At 41.8% G+C, this 13,433-nt stretch overlaps 1 protein-coding gene across 1 annotated transcript; it reads left to right on the forward strand.

The window, feature by feature from the left end:
- Positions 1–210: 210 nt before the first annotated feature.
- sh2d3a (SH2 domain containing 3A) lies at positions 211–13,372 on the forward strand. Its single transcript, XM_076092007.1, has 19 exons — positions 211–328; positions 489–643; positions 767–884; positions 2,060–2,118; positions 2,226–2,383; positions 6,616–6,655; positions 6,750–6,866; positions 7,190–7,333; positions 7,842–8,143; positions 8,179–8,333; positions 8,572–8,691; positions 9,182–9,339; positions 9,483–9,680; positions 9,856–10,017; positions 10,203–10,318; positions 10,622–10,793; positions 11,278–11,389; positions 11,693–11,878; positions 12,736–13,372. Exons 1-19 carry the CDS (start codon positions 211–213, stop codon positions 12,927–12,929), a joined length of 2,784 nt encoding a protein of 927 aa, XP_075948122.1. The 3' UTR covers positions 12,930–13,372.
- The last annotated feature ends 61 nt before the right edge of the window (positions 13,373–13,433 follow it).

The following is a 13,433-nucleotide window of genomic DNA, read 5'->3' on the forward strand; positions in this document are numbered from 1 at the left end:
TCTCTCTCTCTCTTGTGACAGGCCTCAACCTGCCCTCTCCGCTTTCTGAGAACTCATGCTAATTCCTGTGCTGTGATTTGCTGTTGTCTGTGGGGCACGGTGTGCCCACTGCACGATTTGATTGGCCTTTTTTTAGAGACCCTGCAGGTTTGAGGGGGAGCGGGCTCCCACTGGTATCACAAAGACAAAGTGGGAGACAGTACAACTCAGATGAGAACAGCTGCAAAGGAGGAAGGAAACCCGAGGGAATGTAGGACGAGAAAGACGCATTATGAGATAGAAATATTAGAAGGAGAAAGAGAGGGGCCTTGGTGGACCCTGCAAACAGGTAGGTGTTACATACTGTAGCTGCTGCAAGGCAAACAACACAAGGGCTCTCTGCTTATTTGTCTGATTGGCTGATTTCTTACAGTAAGCTGATGTCACTTTACTTTACTCTTTCATTGGTACTTTACTCAGAAACTTCTGCTGAAAAAAACATGTACAAGCATGTGTGTGTGTGCATGTGTGCTGGTATGTAACCAGTATCTTCTCCTGCTTCTGCTGTTCAGACATGAATAATCGCTCCATCGCCTGGTGGCTGAAACAAATCGGCCTGCCCCAGTACATCAAGGCACTAGAGAGAGAATATTATGGTCTGGAGGTACGTGAATGTGTGAAAATGCATCTCTACGCGCTCGTCGATATCTCTTCTCCGCTTCAATCTTCATAACCCTCAATCTCTCCTTATTGGTTTCTCACTCTCCCCGCTTGTGTTCCTCTCCAGGGTTTGCTGAGTGTAACGGACGGCGAGCTGAAGGAGTCAGGGGTCGAGGATGCAACACACAGGGAGACCATCCTCAATCAACTTTCAAGACACCGGCAGAGACTGGAGCCGCACTCTGGTGACACTCACTGGCCGATAATTCAATGTTCAAATCTTTGTGAAAATGTTCTAATTAACGGTTTATCAAGTGGAATACATATTGCATTGTATTGCATCTTAGCCCTACAAAGTGACTAAAAGTAAAAAAAATAAAAAATGTTTCTGATAATTGTTATCATCCCGGCCTGGGTATCGTTTGACATTTTTAAAATATCCATGACATTCAGGTCCCTCACAGAATGCATTCATATTTTTGGATGGTCCCGTGACATTTCCTGCATCATTAGGTCAAAAGTCTTTTGTTTATGACAGCAAAACAAACAACAAAATGTCATTCCCATCAGTCACAGCTGTACTTTGTGTTTAGTGCTAAATAGCAAACTATGATGGTGCACATTAGACCTGATTAACATTGATAGCACTGTAATCGTTGGCATTCTAGCATACTGATGTTAGCATTTAGCTCAAAGCATCACAGTGCCAAAGGTCAGCCTAAATGCTAATGCAACACAGGCTTCCTAAAAAACTGTTTCAAAGACTTTGATTTATACTGCTTTAAATTAAATAGTCTAAAATTGGCAATTTTTATTTAAAAATACAACTAAGGAGAAGACAAGTTCAAGTTAATGAAACCGACCAGACATTCAATACCAGCTTTCAGCTTTAACACAGTCAGACACATTTAGGTCGGTTACTTTAAAAGTTTTAAAGTTAGATACTCAGCCATATTGATAATGGAAAAGTATAATAGAGCAGTAGTTGTTGGAATCATTAATGCTTAGCGCGGGCACTTTCTACACGCCTGTTTATTAAGTCAAAATGTTTTACTAAAATGTATTTTAATTGTTTACTGTCTTGTTCTTGCTTATTGTGATTCAAAGAAGTTGAAAAAGTGAAATATGAAAATCTAGAGAGTAAGGCCTGAATGAATGAAAATTTCAGATAATGTTGTATATAGGCGTTTTTCATATATGCACACCAATTAAAGGAATAGTTCAACATTTTGTGACTAAACAGGTGGACATATCTGGCTAAAGCTGACTAAAGTTCATCAATTAACATGTTACATCTCTTTGGTTTCAGCTTCATATCTAACGGACGAACATAATAGTGGTATGGATTTGCAGGAGAGGAAACATGCATATTTTCCAAAACGTCAAAGTATTCCTTTAAAATGTCCATGTGTCCTCTCAGGTGTGCAAGTGGAGCGCAGGGTGAGCCGCAAGTACTCCCTGGGATCGTCTATGGATCTGGTGAGACCACTAAAGTTGGCGCTATAGCGTCACAAAACAGTTGACGTCAAAGAAATAAAACAATGCAAGCACGAAACACTGTTTGGGTCTCAACCATTTCCCGGCAGGTGAAGCCGACGAAGGACCTGTTTCGTCAGAGTGTGCTGCCCCGCCTCCAACGCGCCGATAAGAAACACCGCCTCTCCGCCTCCTGCACCCAGCTCCGCCCCCTGAACGAGGACAACGCGATCAGCGAGGCAGAGCGCTGTCAGGATGGCAAACGCAGGTAAGATGACCTACAATGGGTGGTGTGTGTGTGTCTGTGTGCGACCCACTTTCTCCAGGTTCATGGTTCGGCTAATAATCAACTAGTGCCTCATAAAATGTCAGTTTGTAAGGTGAAAGTGTACTCACTTGACAATATGAATGAAATGCCTTTAAGGATATAAAATAACATGATATTTACATTACAGCTGCTTTTTGATGACTAACACAGTAAACAACACACCTTGGGACTTTGATATTTTGGTCACACTTTGCTCCACAGTGAGCGGTCAAGGACTGACTGACAAAGGCCAGTGTGTGTGTGTGTGTGTGTGTGTGTGTGTGTGTGTGTGTGTGTGTGTGTGTGTGTGTGTGTGTGTGTGTGTGTGTGTGTGTGTGTGTGTGTGTGTGTGTGTGTGTGTGTGTTTGGAAGTTGTTAATCTTGAAGTCGCCCTTAAAAAGGTTTATTGCAGGCTCTCTCTCTCTCTCTCTCTCTCAGCATTAAAGGGCCAGTTCACCTAAATTACAGAAAGACATGTTCCCTTTCACTCTCTCCCTGGTGCTATTTAACCATGCAGATAGTTTGGGTTTTATGTGTTACGGTTTGGAGATATCCAAACCTGAGATTTCTGCTGCCACTACAATAAAATGCGAGTGATTGGAATTCAGTTTGTGGTCCTGAAAGCACTGAAAATGTACAGCAACTCCCAGAAACAGTTTCTTTTGTCTGACCAAACAGCAAGACCTACAGGTATTAGTTTAGAAAGACAACAAATCCTCAGAATTTAGATGCTTGAGATGAGGTAAAATATTAGCATTTCTGCTTGAAATGACATTTGGCGATTTATTTTTTAATAAGCAGAACTTATGCACGTCTGTAGGTCGACAGGTGCGTAAAGGAGAAGATCTAAGGTTCTATATTGTCAAGCATTTAATACAACTTTTTTTTTCACCTCTATTATATCGGTACAAGTTATATTTTCTCAAAGTTGAGCATCTCAGCTGCCAAAGATGTTTATAGTTTTACTGAAGCCTGTACTGTGCAGCTGTAGTATGTTGAAAACAATATATTGAAGTGCTCAGATTGTGATAAACAGCAGAATCTGATCTGAATCATCAGGACTTCTTCATGGCTAGATAATATAATTGGTAGGTGAAACAACACCTACCAATTATGTTGTATGTTTTTGTAATTTGTGTGAACCAGCCCTTTAATTTAGTTTTAAAAGTTATCTTTCATACATAATTGAGTTATACAACTGACAAGTACTTTAAGTCTATAAATGGAGGCTGGCTGTCAAGTTCAGGCACATCTCTGCTCACCAGACATAAAGTGCTGAATGCTAAAAGGTTGTAAACCAAACACGTGGGGCTCAGTGACGTAGATAGTCCCGGTCCTCAGGGCAGTCTCTGATTGGCTGAGGAACGTTTGAAACCAGGTGTAAAAAAAAACACACAGATAAACACACCTAACCGAACAACAGATTACTATATAATGCTAATTTAAATATTAAATGGTAAGAATTGGTGTGGCTGCTAGTAAGTGTTGAGTGACCTGAGAATGTGCGATTTATGGGTACAAGCCACTCCGTACAGCTACCTGTCTGCAGCCAGGTGATGCGTTAGCTCGGCTGTTTGTGTCGGTATCCGAGGAATGCCAGGCAAGTAGCCGTGTTTCAGCACCGGGGCCCGGGGGGCGAGGGGAAGAGAGAGAGAGAGAGAGAGAGAACTTGTGGGAACTCGTCTGAAAACTGCGCAGGGGAGGAGGGCGAAGAAGAGGAGAAGGGAGGGGAGCAGCTGGGAGGGACCGACGGGGAGACGACTTGAATGTTGCAACTCCAGCTCCAGCTGTTGTTTGACGGTGATAATTTGGACCACAAATCGTTAAAAGCATGTCCGGGTCGGGCGAGCTGTGAAGCGGACCGAGAGGTAGGACCGATGGCCGTTCATACAAAGCGGTTTCTGAACGACTGTTGACTTTATCTTAACGCTAATTACCGCGAGACTTTCGATAAAGTTCTTGACCGCTAATTTAACTTTCGGTGTGCAGTAAATGGCTTTATTCACACGTATGACCTAGTTCTGACATATAAAGCTGTTAAAATCCTCACTTTTTAGTCTTTAATAGAGAAAAGAAGTCGTCAGTATGTCGTTTTCTTCTTCTTCTTACCTGTAGCAGTAGAGTCAACTACCTGTTGCACAATCTTGACTCATAAGAGACGCACGAAACCAGTTGAATGTAATAATTAGATTACAGTTGTCTATTAGCGTTAGCGCTATTATACAGAGTCATACCTTTTGGCTGGTGAAGCTTAATGAAATAGTGTGAAACATGGCTAAATGTGGTGTCAGGTTATTTGTCTCTATCGTGGCTCTGCAGCACATTGCTCAGGTGTTTCTGTTGTGCTGCCCGGACCAACGCCCCTCAGACAGGATGTTGCACGCTCTCTTTCCTCGTAACAAATCTCACAGCTGTGATTTATCTGAATGTGTGTGTGTGTGTGTGTGTCTGGCAGTGTCGTGGCTTATTAAATTGTGAACATGCAGCTATAGTTGTAGACCTTAAATAAATGCTACTTTTTTATGAAGGTAATAATGTTGAGTTTTTGTTTAAAATGTTTTAAAGAGGTGCTGTTTATGGTATTTTGGATTCTTAAGTTTGTGGTGTTGTTTTGATTTTTTTAAAATCTTGCCATTAATTTAATTATAATACTACATTTTATTTACAGTGTTTTTCCTGATCCCCTGACACTTAACATGACGATTTAGGTCAGTAAAAACTGTACACAACACAATACAAGGGCAGAATAGTAGTGTAGAGTCGAGCTAATCACTCGATTAGTCAATCAACACTTAATTAATTAGCAACTAATTTGATAACATCAGTTTTCTTTTCAGAATTTGCTGTTTTTTTTTATCTTATGTGATATTAAACTGAATATATTTGGGTTTGTTAGTCAGACAAAATAAGCAATATGAAGACACAGCCTTGGGTTTTTAGCACAACTGTAGCTACAGTACTATTGAAGACACCGGGGTAATGTTGTTGTTGTTGTTGTTTTATGTATGGAGGTTTTAACAACCTTGGGGGACTTAATAACATTCTACAGTTAAACACTTGCATGTGGTGGGCGTGTAGAGTCATTCCTTTATTTTTACACTTGATGTGATCAAAGATTCAGTATTTCTCCACTAAAAATGTCTGTCTGGTAGCATTGAGAGGGCTTTGAAACAGCATTTAATCATTTATGTTGATATATGATTGTTAGAGTTAAGCCTATAAACTTAAACACAACTAGTTCATAGGCCATTGATATCCAGATAACCTTTGAAGAACAGCTCTAAATCTTGCTGAAACTATAGTTCACCATTAAATTCAATAAATGAAATATAAAAAAACTGCAAATTTAACTTATTTAGACTTTTTTGTTTTGGTGCCTGGGGGGCTCATGACCTCAGTATTTCTAAAATGTTGGTATGAACAGGCGGCCTGTTATGGCTGGAATTGTAAAACATGAGTTTATGGGGTTTATTTTTACTGCATCACAAGCTCCACGGCCTCCAAAATGACCATGAAGTTGAATCAACAGCATTCTGAAACAGTTTTAACCAAAGCTAAATATGATAGCCCTCATGAATGTAGGATGTATTGCAGAACTGTTGTATTTGACCAAAGTAGTTTTTGTTTTTGTACCTAAAGAAATTGGCAAATCAGTGTAATTAGAAGTATCAAAGTTTGTGTTGTGCTTCAGTGGATGTTTTATAATTAGTAGTTGTGTTCAGGGTCACAGCAGGGTAAACAAGTAAATGTCACACCACTGTTTGTGCATATCCCTCCAGCAATCCCTGAACACATGATTTGTTCCACATTGTTAACCCATGTTGGAACACAGCGAGAGGCAGACGTAGATGTAGATTTGCTAGACTGGCTAATAGCTCATGTGATGGCTGAGGGTTATCTTGTTGAGCGGTGCTGCTGTGACTTCTCTGAGCCGTTCATCTGTTAGCCTTGTGTTTACAGAAACAGGAAGGTGGAAACTTGGGGAGGAAGGAAGGAGGAAAAAGAGGCCCGCTATTAAAAGGCCCTCAGTTTTTTTTTTTTTTTTGTGGCGTTAATGACGGATCCAGACCTTGGCAGTGGCCTTCCATCCTTGTACTATTCATGTTTAAAAGAAAAACATTGCACCGTGATCTGTGACTCCCTATTGTTGAGTTTAGTAGCTCCAAAATCATCTCTTCGCTCTTGTTTTTCAGCAAGAGGAGGAGTGTCAGCACATACTTCAGCCAGCTGAAGGTAAGAGGTTAAGCTTCTCCGTCTCTCACTAGCCCTCTGTAGCTGCCTCTCTGAAAACATGCAGAGTAACTATGCGTATTATGGTCTCTTGCAGGTGTTTGGTGGTCGGAGAGACATGGACTCATTAAAGAAGGAGCTGGAGGAGGAGCTGAAGCTCAGCACCGATGACCCGACGAGCCATGCATGGTTCCACGGGCCGCTGAGCCGAGAGGTGCTCAAAGGACCATACTGTTCTCGCTGTGTTTGCACTTAAACAGCACATTTTTACACACACAAACTGAAGGAATAGAACCCTTTTTGTCTTTCTTGTGTTGAGTTAGATGAGGAGATTAATACCACTCTCTCATCTATAGAGGCAGATTAACTTTCGACAGAGCCAGGCCAGTCGTTTCCCCTTGTATCCAGTATTTATGCTAAGCTAAACTTTTGGCAAAAGTTTCATACACAGTTGCCAGTTTATTCGGTACACATAGCTAAAACTAATGCTTCCTTCATGAAGGTGTTGATCAACTTAACCTGCTGACTTGTCTCCAGGCTGCAGAGTCTTTGTTTGAGAAGAACGGAGACTTCCTGGTCCGAGACTCGAGCTCTTCCCCCGGCGACTACGTTTTGAGCTGCTTTTGGAAGGACGGGCCCATGCACTTTAAGATTATACGAGTGATCCTTCGTCCCAAAAAGGTATGTCTAAGTTATGCTTCTCCATGTGCTGCAAGTGAGGAATAATAGATGCATTGTTTAAATAATTTATGTAGCTACAATGCCAACTTTCCACTGGTCTCAGCTTCTTCAATGTGAGGATTTTCTGCATTTTATATCACTGGTTAATTGAATCTTTATGGGTTTTTGAGTGTTGGTCGACAAAACAGCTGATTTGAAGATGTCACCTTGGTCTCGGGAACTCACAATTGGCTCTTTTTCACCCCCTAAATTTTCCGAAACAGAACAATTCTTCAAATAATCTGAAAAAATAACCAAAAACTATTTAATATTTAAAGAAGATATGTTTTAAATGGATTTTTGGTCACTATGTTAACTACAATGAGTCTGAGCTGACTTCCACAAAGCTGCAAGCTACAATATCCACCTTTCTAGCCTCTGAGTGGTGAGTATCTGTTACTAAAAAGATGGATTTTTGTTGGACTATTCGTGTAAAAGCTCTGCTTGGTATATTCTGTCTGTGTGACAGGGCTACACTCGGGAGCTGTTCCAGTTTGAGGAGGATCGCTTTGACAGTGTTCCCTCTCTGATCCGGTTCTATGTGGGCGGGCGTCTGCCCATCTCCCAGGCCTCTGGCGCTGTGATCTATCACCCAATCACACGGACCCTTCCTCTGCGTGTCATCAGCGAGCGACATGGAGAGCCCACAAGCGGCAGCAGTGGTGCAGGGAAAGAAAGACAGACTCTAGCCAACAAAAGGCGCAGCTTCAGTTCTGAACACACCGACAGACTGCATGTCATCAATCCACTGCTAAGGTGGGAGGAAGTCTGGTGAAATGTAGTCCAGTCCACGTACACATGTATAGTGATGAAACAAACTGCACGTTCACAAATTCAAATAAACCTTCTCACGAACTTTATTTTATGCGTGGCAGGAGTGGAAGTCAGCCTGCGAACCTGGAGAACGTTGGACGCAGACCTTTACTTCAGTCTGCACAGTCTGACGGCAACCTACGAACTGGTACGTTATACATACATGTGTCTGTCACCGCTAACCCGTAATGGCCACTGGATGCAGCTCTGTCACAGCCGCTGGAGACGATCAGTGACTGGTTGGCCTGTATTGTATTTCCAGAATTGATTTGAGTAGGTGTAAAAGTGTGAAGCAAAACCATCATCGGAACACAAAGAAGAAACAGGATTCTGCGACACCGTCTTGTTTATCTTTCGCCTTCCCGCTGTCACTCTTCCTCATTCAGGCGTTCCACAGGACACTCCTTCGAAGGACACTGACCCCGCCCCCATCTCCCCAGTGTTTCGCACAGGCAGTGAACCCCTGCTGAGCCCTCGGCCACGACACACACGCCCCTCCCATCCAGGTGACAACAAGCATACAGACTTTTGTTTATGGTCCGATCAAAGAAAGAACAGCCATAATACTAATTCAAGGGTAGAAAAGAGACAAAGTTCTACATTTTCAGAGTAATTTCCTTGAAAGAAGAATTCCGTTCCATTATATATAATATAATTTAACAGCTAATTATATGAAATGCTTATAATGAAACAGAAAATTAGAGACTTACTAGGGGTGGAGGTGTTTTATGACTTTCACTTAAAATCTCAGTATTTCTAAGATCCTGGTTATGACCTCGGTGCTTGGTACAGAAGGGACTAGTTACAGGTCAGAAACTTCACACAGGACGGTGGTAACAGCATCCTGTTGTGTATTCTGACTATTTCACTTGAACCTTTCTGGAACTTGTGTGTGTGAGTCAGCAGCTTAAAAGTTTAAGTACCATAGCAGCACCTCTTCTAAATATGGAGACTGCCAATGACACAGACGCATAACTCCCTCCTCCGTCCCTGCAGGTGGTGGTGTAACTTTGCGAGGTTCAGATGGACAGCTGCACCCCAGAGCTCCTCCTAAACCTCTCAGGGTCTCTACAGTGTTTGCCAATAGCATCCCTCCCCCACCCACTGTCCGGAACGTTGACCCCTCCTCTTTCTACGATGAGCTGGTCATCCAGGTAAAGAACTCATCACAAACCACAGCTCGACGGGTCATGTTTTTATACGTCATCTCTCTTTCTGTTCAGTGAAATGTGTCCTTACAAGGCAGAGTCTGTAAATCCTCCATGGAGAGTTTATGTCCTCTGGCTGTTGTGTCCAGGTGCCACAGGCCCGGCAGAAAGGTCATGTGGACCGACTGCGTGCAGAGGAGAAGTGGCAGAGCCGCGCCCGCCTCACAGAGACTTCCTTTGGCTTTCTGGAGGCACAGAATAGCGATGAGTCATCACAGCTGCCGCCGTTGCTGCCGCAGAAGAAGAGGGCAGATGAAGTGGAAGACTGGCATTTTGAAAAGCCACATGTTTGTATAAATTATACACGGTTTATAGTTTCCAGTGTTTTGCAAGTATTAGCTTCTTAATCACGAACTATGTAAACACTACATGTTTCTTGACTGTGAAATAACTTGATCATTGCACATCACAAAGGGTCTGCTGTGTACTGACGTTGTAGTATCCATCTTACTCCAATCACAGGTGGAGTCGGTCTCGTGTTTCCAGTTGGATCAGTTTGAATCGCTTCTCTTGCCGGAGAACAACCGACCTCTTGATCCCGGCGTCATTCTGACGCTCAAAGAGCTCTTCAACCGCTCAAACGCCGACGCTACAGCTCTGCACATGCTCAGTGTCGACTGCCAGGTAGCTCTCAAATCGTCTCACGTCAGAATCAATATACGTTTTCATTTGTTATGTTTGCACTCCTGATAAATGCAAAACAAAGGTGACACATTATCAAATGCAAATAGTAGGCTAATACTTAACTATTCTGAGTGATTCATATTGCTTCAGTTAACGCATTATTCATAATGACCAATGTGTTGCAGGTAGCACGCATTGTTGGGGTGACTGATGAGCAGAAGACGATCATGGGAGTTGGATCAGGGCTGGAGCTCGTCACTTTGCCACACGGACGCCAGTTACGACAGGATTTGTTAGAAAGGTACAACTGAGTACTGAATACTGAAAGTATTAGAAAATCAGTTTGACAGCGACATATTTTTCCAGCCTCAGTGTCACAAAGAAAAATTTCTTGCAGTTTTCAGTGGGAACTCGAAAATGTATGTTTTTTTGTCATTTTTTGATTCTTTGAGTAGGCTACCACAAAATTCCATTAACCTCATTGTTGTGCTGTGGACTCCGAATAGCTAGAAGTGGGAAGTGAGAAAACTTTCCCCCCCAGCTGCGTCCTTTTTCAATCTTCTACCCTCTCACACCTCTAATCTATACATTTTTCATTTTTTAGGCATCATCTAATAGCACTGGCAGTGGCAGTGGACATCCTAGGCTGCACAGGGACTGTGAGCCAAAGGGCAAACGCTTTACATAAATTTATCTTATTGGCTCAGGCCCTGAAAGAATACGCTCACAACCTCTACTCCTTCTCAGCTGTGATGAAGGCTATAGAGATGCCTCAGGTAATGTCATTATCACAAACATATGCTCACTGTGGTAACGCGGCAGCAATCCCGTCAAATGAAACGAGTGACATATGTATGTCATAGAAACGCCATAGTATAGTATGCCATGAGGTCATTCTATAGTACGTCATAAAAAATAACAAAAAAATCATAGTATGCCATTACAAATGTCTATAGTATGCTTTTAAAAGGCATAGTATACTATATCATAAAAGGTCATAGTATAGTATGCAATGAAAAATGTCATAAAAAGTAATTGTAAAGTATTTAAAAAAAATGTCCTATAGCATGTAATGTGAAAAGTAATGGTATGTCTGGAAAGTCATAATTTGACATAAAAAAAGTCATACTATAGTATGTTTTTATAAAGTCATAGTATAGTATGCACAAAAATATCATTAAAAGTTTATAGCATTTCATAAGAAATGTTAAAAAAATGTCATCCTATAGTATGTTATAATATGTATATTTGTGCATGCAGATAATGCGACTGGAGATGACGTGGCGAGCACTTAGAAGGAACCACACGGAGTCAGCAGTTTTATTTGAGAAGAAACTCAAACCCTTCATGAACTTGCTGAACGATGGAGACGGTGAGTGCTGCTGTTTGAGACATAGACGCATCACAGAACAACTGAAAGGAGCTGCAGTCACTTTGTTTGTGTCCAATTTTAAAATTGATAGATTGAGAGTTTCCACGAATGAAATTGATCTCCTCTCATCACTTTCATACAATTGATCAGACTTCCTGCTGCTCCCTCTGGAGCCACTAAATGCTTTGTACAACTTTACTCCACAATACCTATAAAAAAAGATACTTTGATGGATAAAATTCACACTTTTTAAGTAGCACATGTACTGCATGGAGTCTTATGTGCGTCTATGTTTTTCTGTAGACTCTGGAGTCCAGGGTCCCATCGCCGTGCCACACCTGGTTCCTCTGCTGATGGCGATGGAGGGAGACGACCCGGTGGAGAACAGTGAGCGAGGCTGTGAGCTTCTCTACGATGTCCTCCAGTCGGCTCGCAGAGCCGCGCTGCATGCGCAAGATTATCAGCAGCACGCACAGTCTCTGCTCACAGGTACACGCACGCATGTTGCAGTAATGTCTTCTCTTCTTGTAGACGGTTGCAGACAAATGGGCCTCACAACATTACTCTATTCTTATCCTAAATCTTTGCTTTTTTTCTGTGAGGTTACAAATGTCAGCATCACCAATTCTCTCTTAATTGCCCAACTTGTCATAACCTGATGAATGTAACCGGTTGTTGAGGAGGTGTGAGTTACAGTATTGGGATTTGATAATTAGCATAAATAACAACTCTAAATTGCTGTATAAGGGGAACTGTTCTGCTCTGTTTAGGCAAGCTTAATTTACAAAAGATGTAGAAAGATGAATTTGCTAACAATGAAAGATGAATATAAATTACCATGCCATTTAAATACTAAAATCTAGAAAGATTGCAACCCACAAATTGGCAAACCTAAGACGCTGATATGAACAGAATATTTATTAAGCAAGACTTTATTTTAAATATAGTATTCAGTTATTTAATTATAGTATGATGCCTTAATCTGAATGAATTTGATACAGAAATCCTAATTAAATAAACAAGTTAGACCAAAATATAAACTAGTGTAGTATACTAGTATTCTGTACATGACTTGTGCGACAGGTCTGGAACACTTTTGTGTGTACTGAAGAGAAAATTCAAAGTATGAGAAAATTGGTGACGGCAACAAATTCTCTTAAATCATTCATAGCGTCACTCAAGAACAAATCTGTTTGTCTGAGTGCTTCCTACATGAGGCCTGTTTTGTACTTCCTGCCAGAGCAAGTGTGTTCACTCTTCATTACAAAGTACGTGCATTGTGACGTTAATGTGAAGTGACCTAATTCAGTGTATCTGATCCGATGTCCGTCGCATTGCTTCAGCAGGAAGCTGGGAGCCGGTCCCTGAGCTGCTGGAGGTTTTCCGGACAGAGTTCGCCCTGCGTATGTTGTGGGGGCAGGCGGGGGCAGCGGCCGACAGAGAGGAGCGCTACGAGAAGTTTGACAAGATTCTTTGTGTACTCTCGGATAAACTGGAACCCGTGGAAATCAGCCCATGGCAACCCGACCCTCTAACCTGAGCCTGAACGTCAGCACTTTCACCAGCGGAAAGAAAGATGAAAGTGAAATGTTTTTAGTTGAGCCTTGGGGCGTTGCGGGTCTCACCCCTGAGGTCACTCGGACATAAAGGAAAAGTTATTTTTGAGTGAGAGACTTTCAAGCTCGTCAACTTTAACCGATAAAGGAATGAGTTGTGTCTTGAACGTGTGAGCCCTGGGCAGTCTTTTACTGTGAAAAAGAGCTGCGTTGGATTCAGAAAATCTGGAACAGTTTACCCCAAAAACGATCATCTGTTAACTTCTTGAAATGTGCATTTCTCATACTCAGACACAGCGTTATCAATCCACACCACTCCGATACTTGAGATTCAAAAGGATCAACACGAGTAAAAAAGTTAGCTCCCTTTGTACACGACCTGCTGCTGTAAGGGACCACACTGGGAATTGTTTTGTGTTTGTTTCTAATGCAATAAATGTATGTTACATGTTTGCATGTAATGATTCTCACAATACTGTAAAGAAACA

Source organism: Anarhichas minor, unplaced genomic scaffold, assembly GCF_050575085.1.
Source record: "Anarhichas minor isolate MPS153535 unplaced genomic scaffold, ASM5057508v1 ptg000014l, whole genome shotgun sequence".
Classification (NCBI taxonomy): domain Eukaryota; kingdom Metazoa; phylum Chordata; class Actinopteri; order Perciformes; family Anarhichadidae; genus Anarhichas; species Anarhichas minor.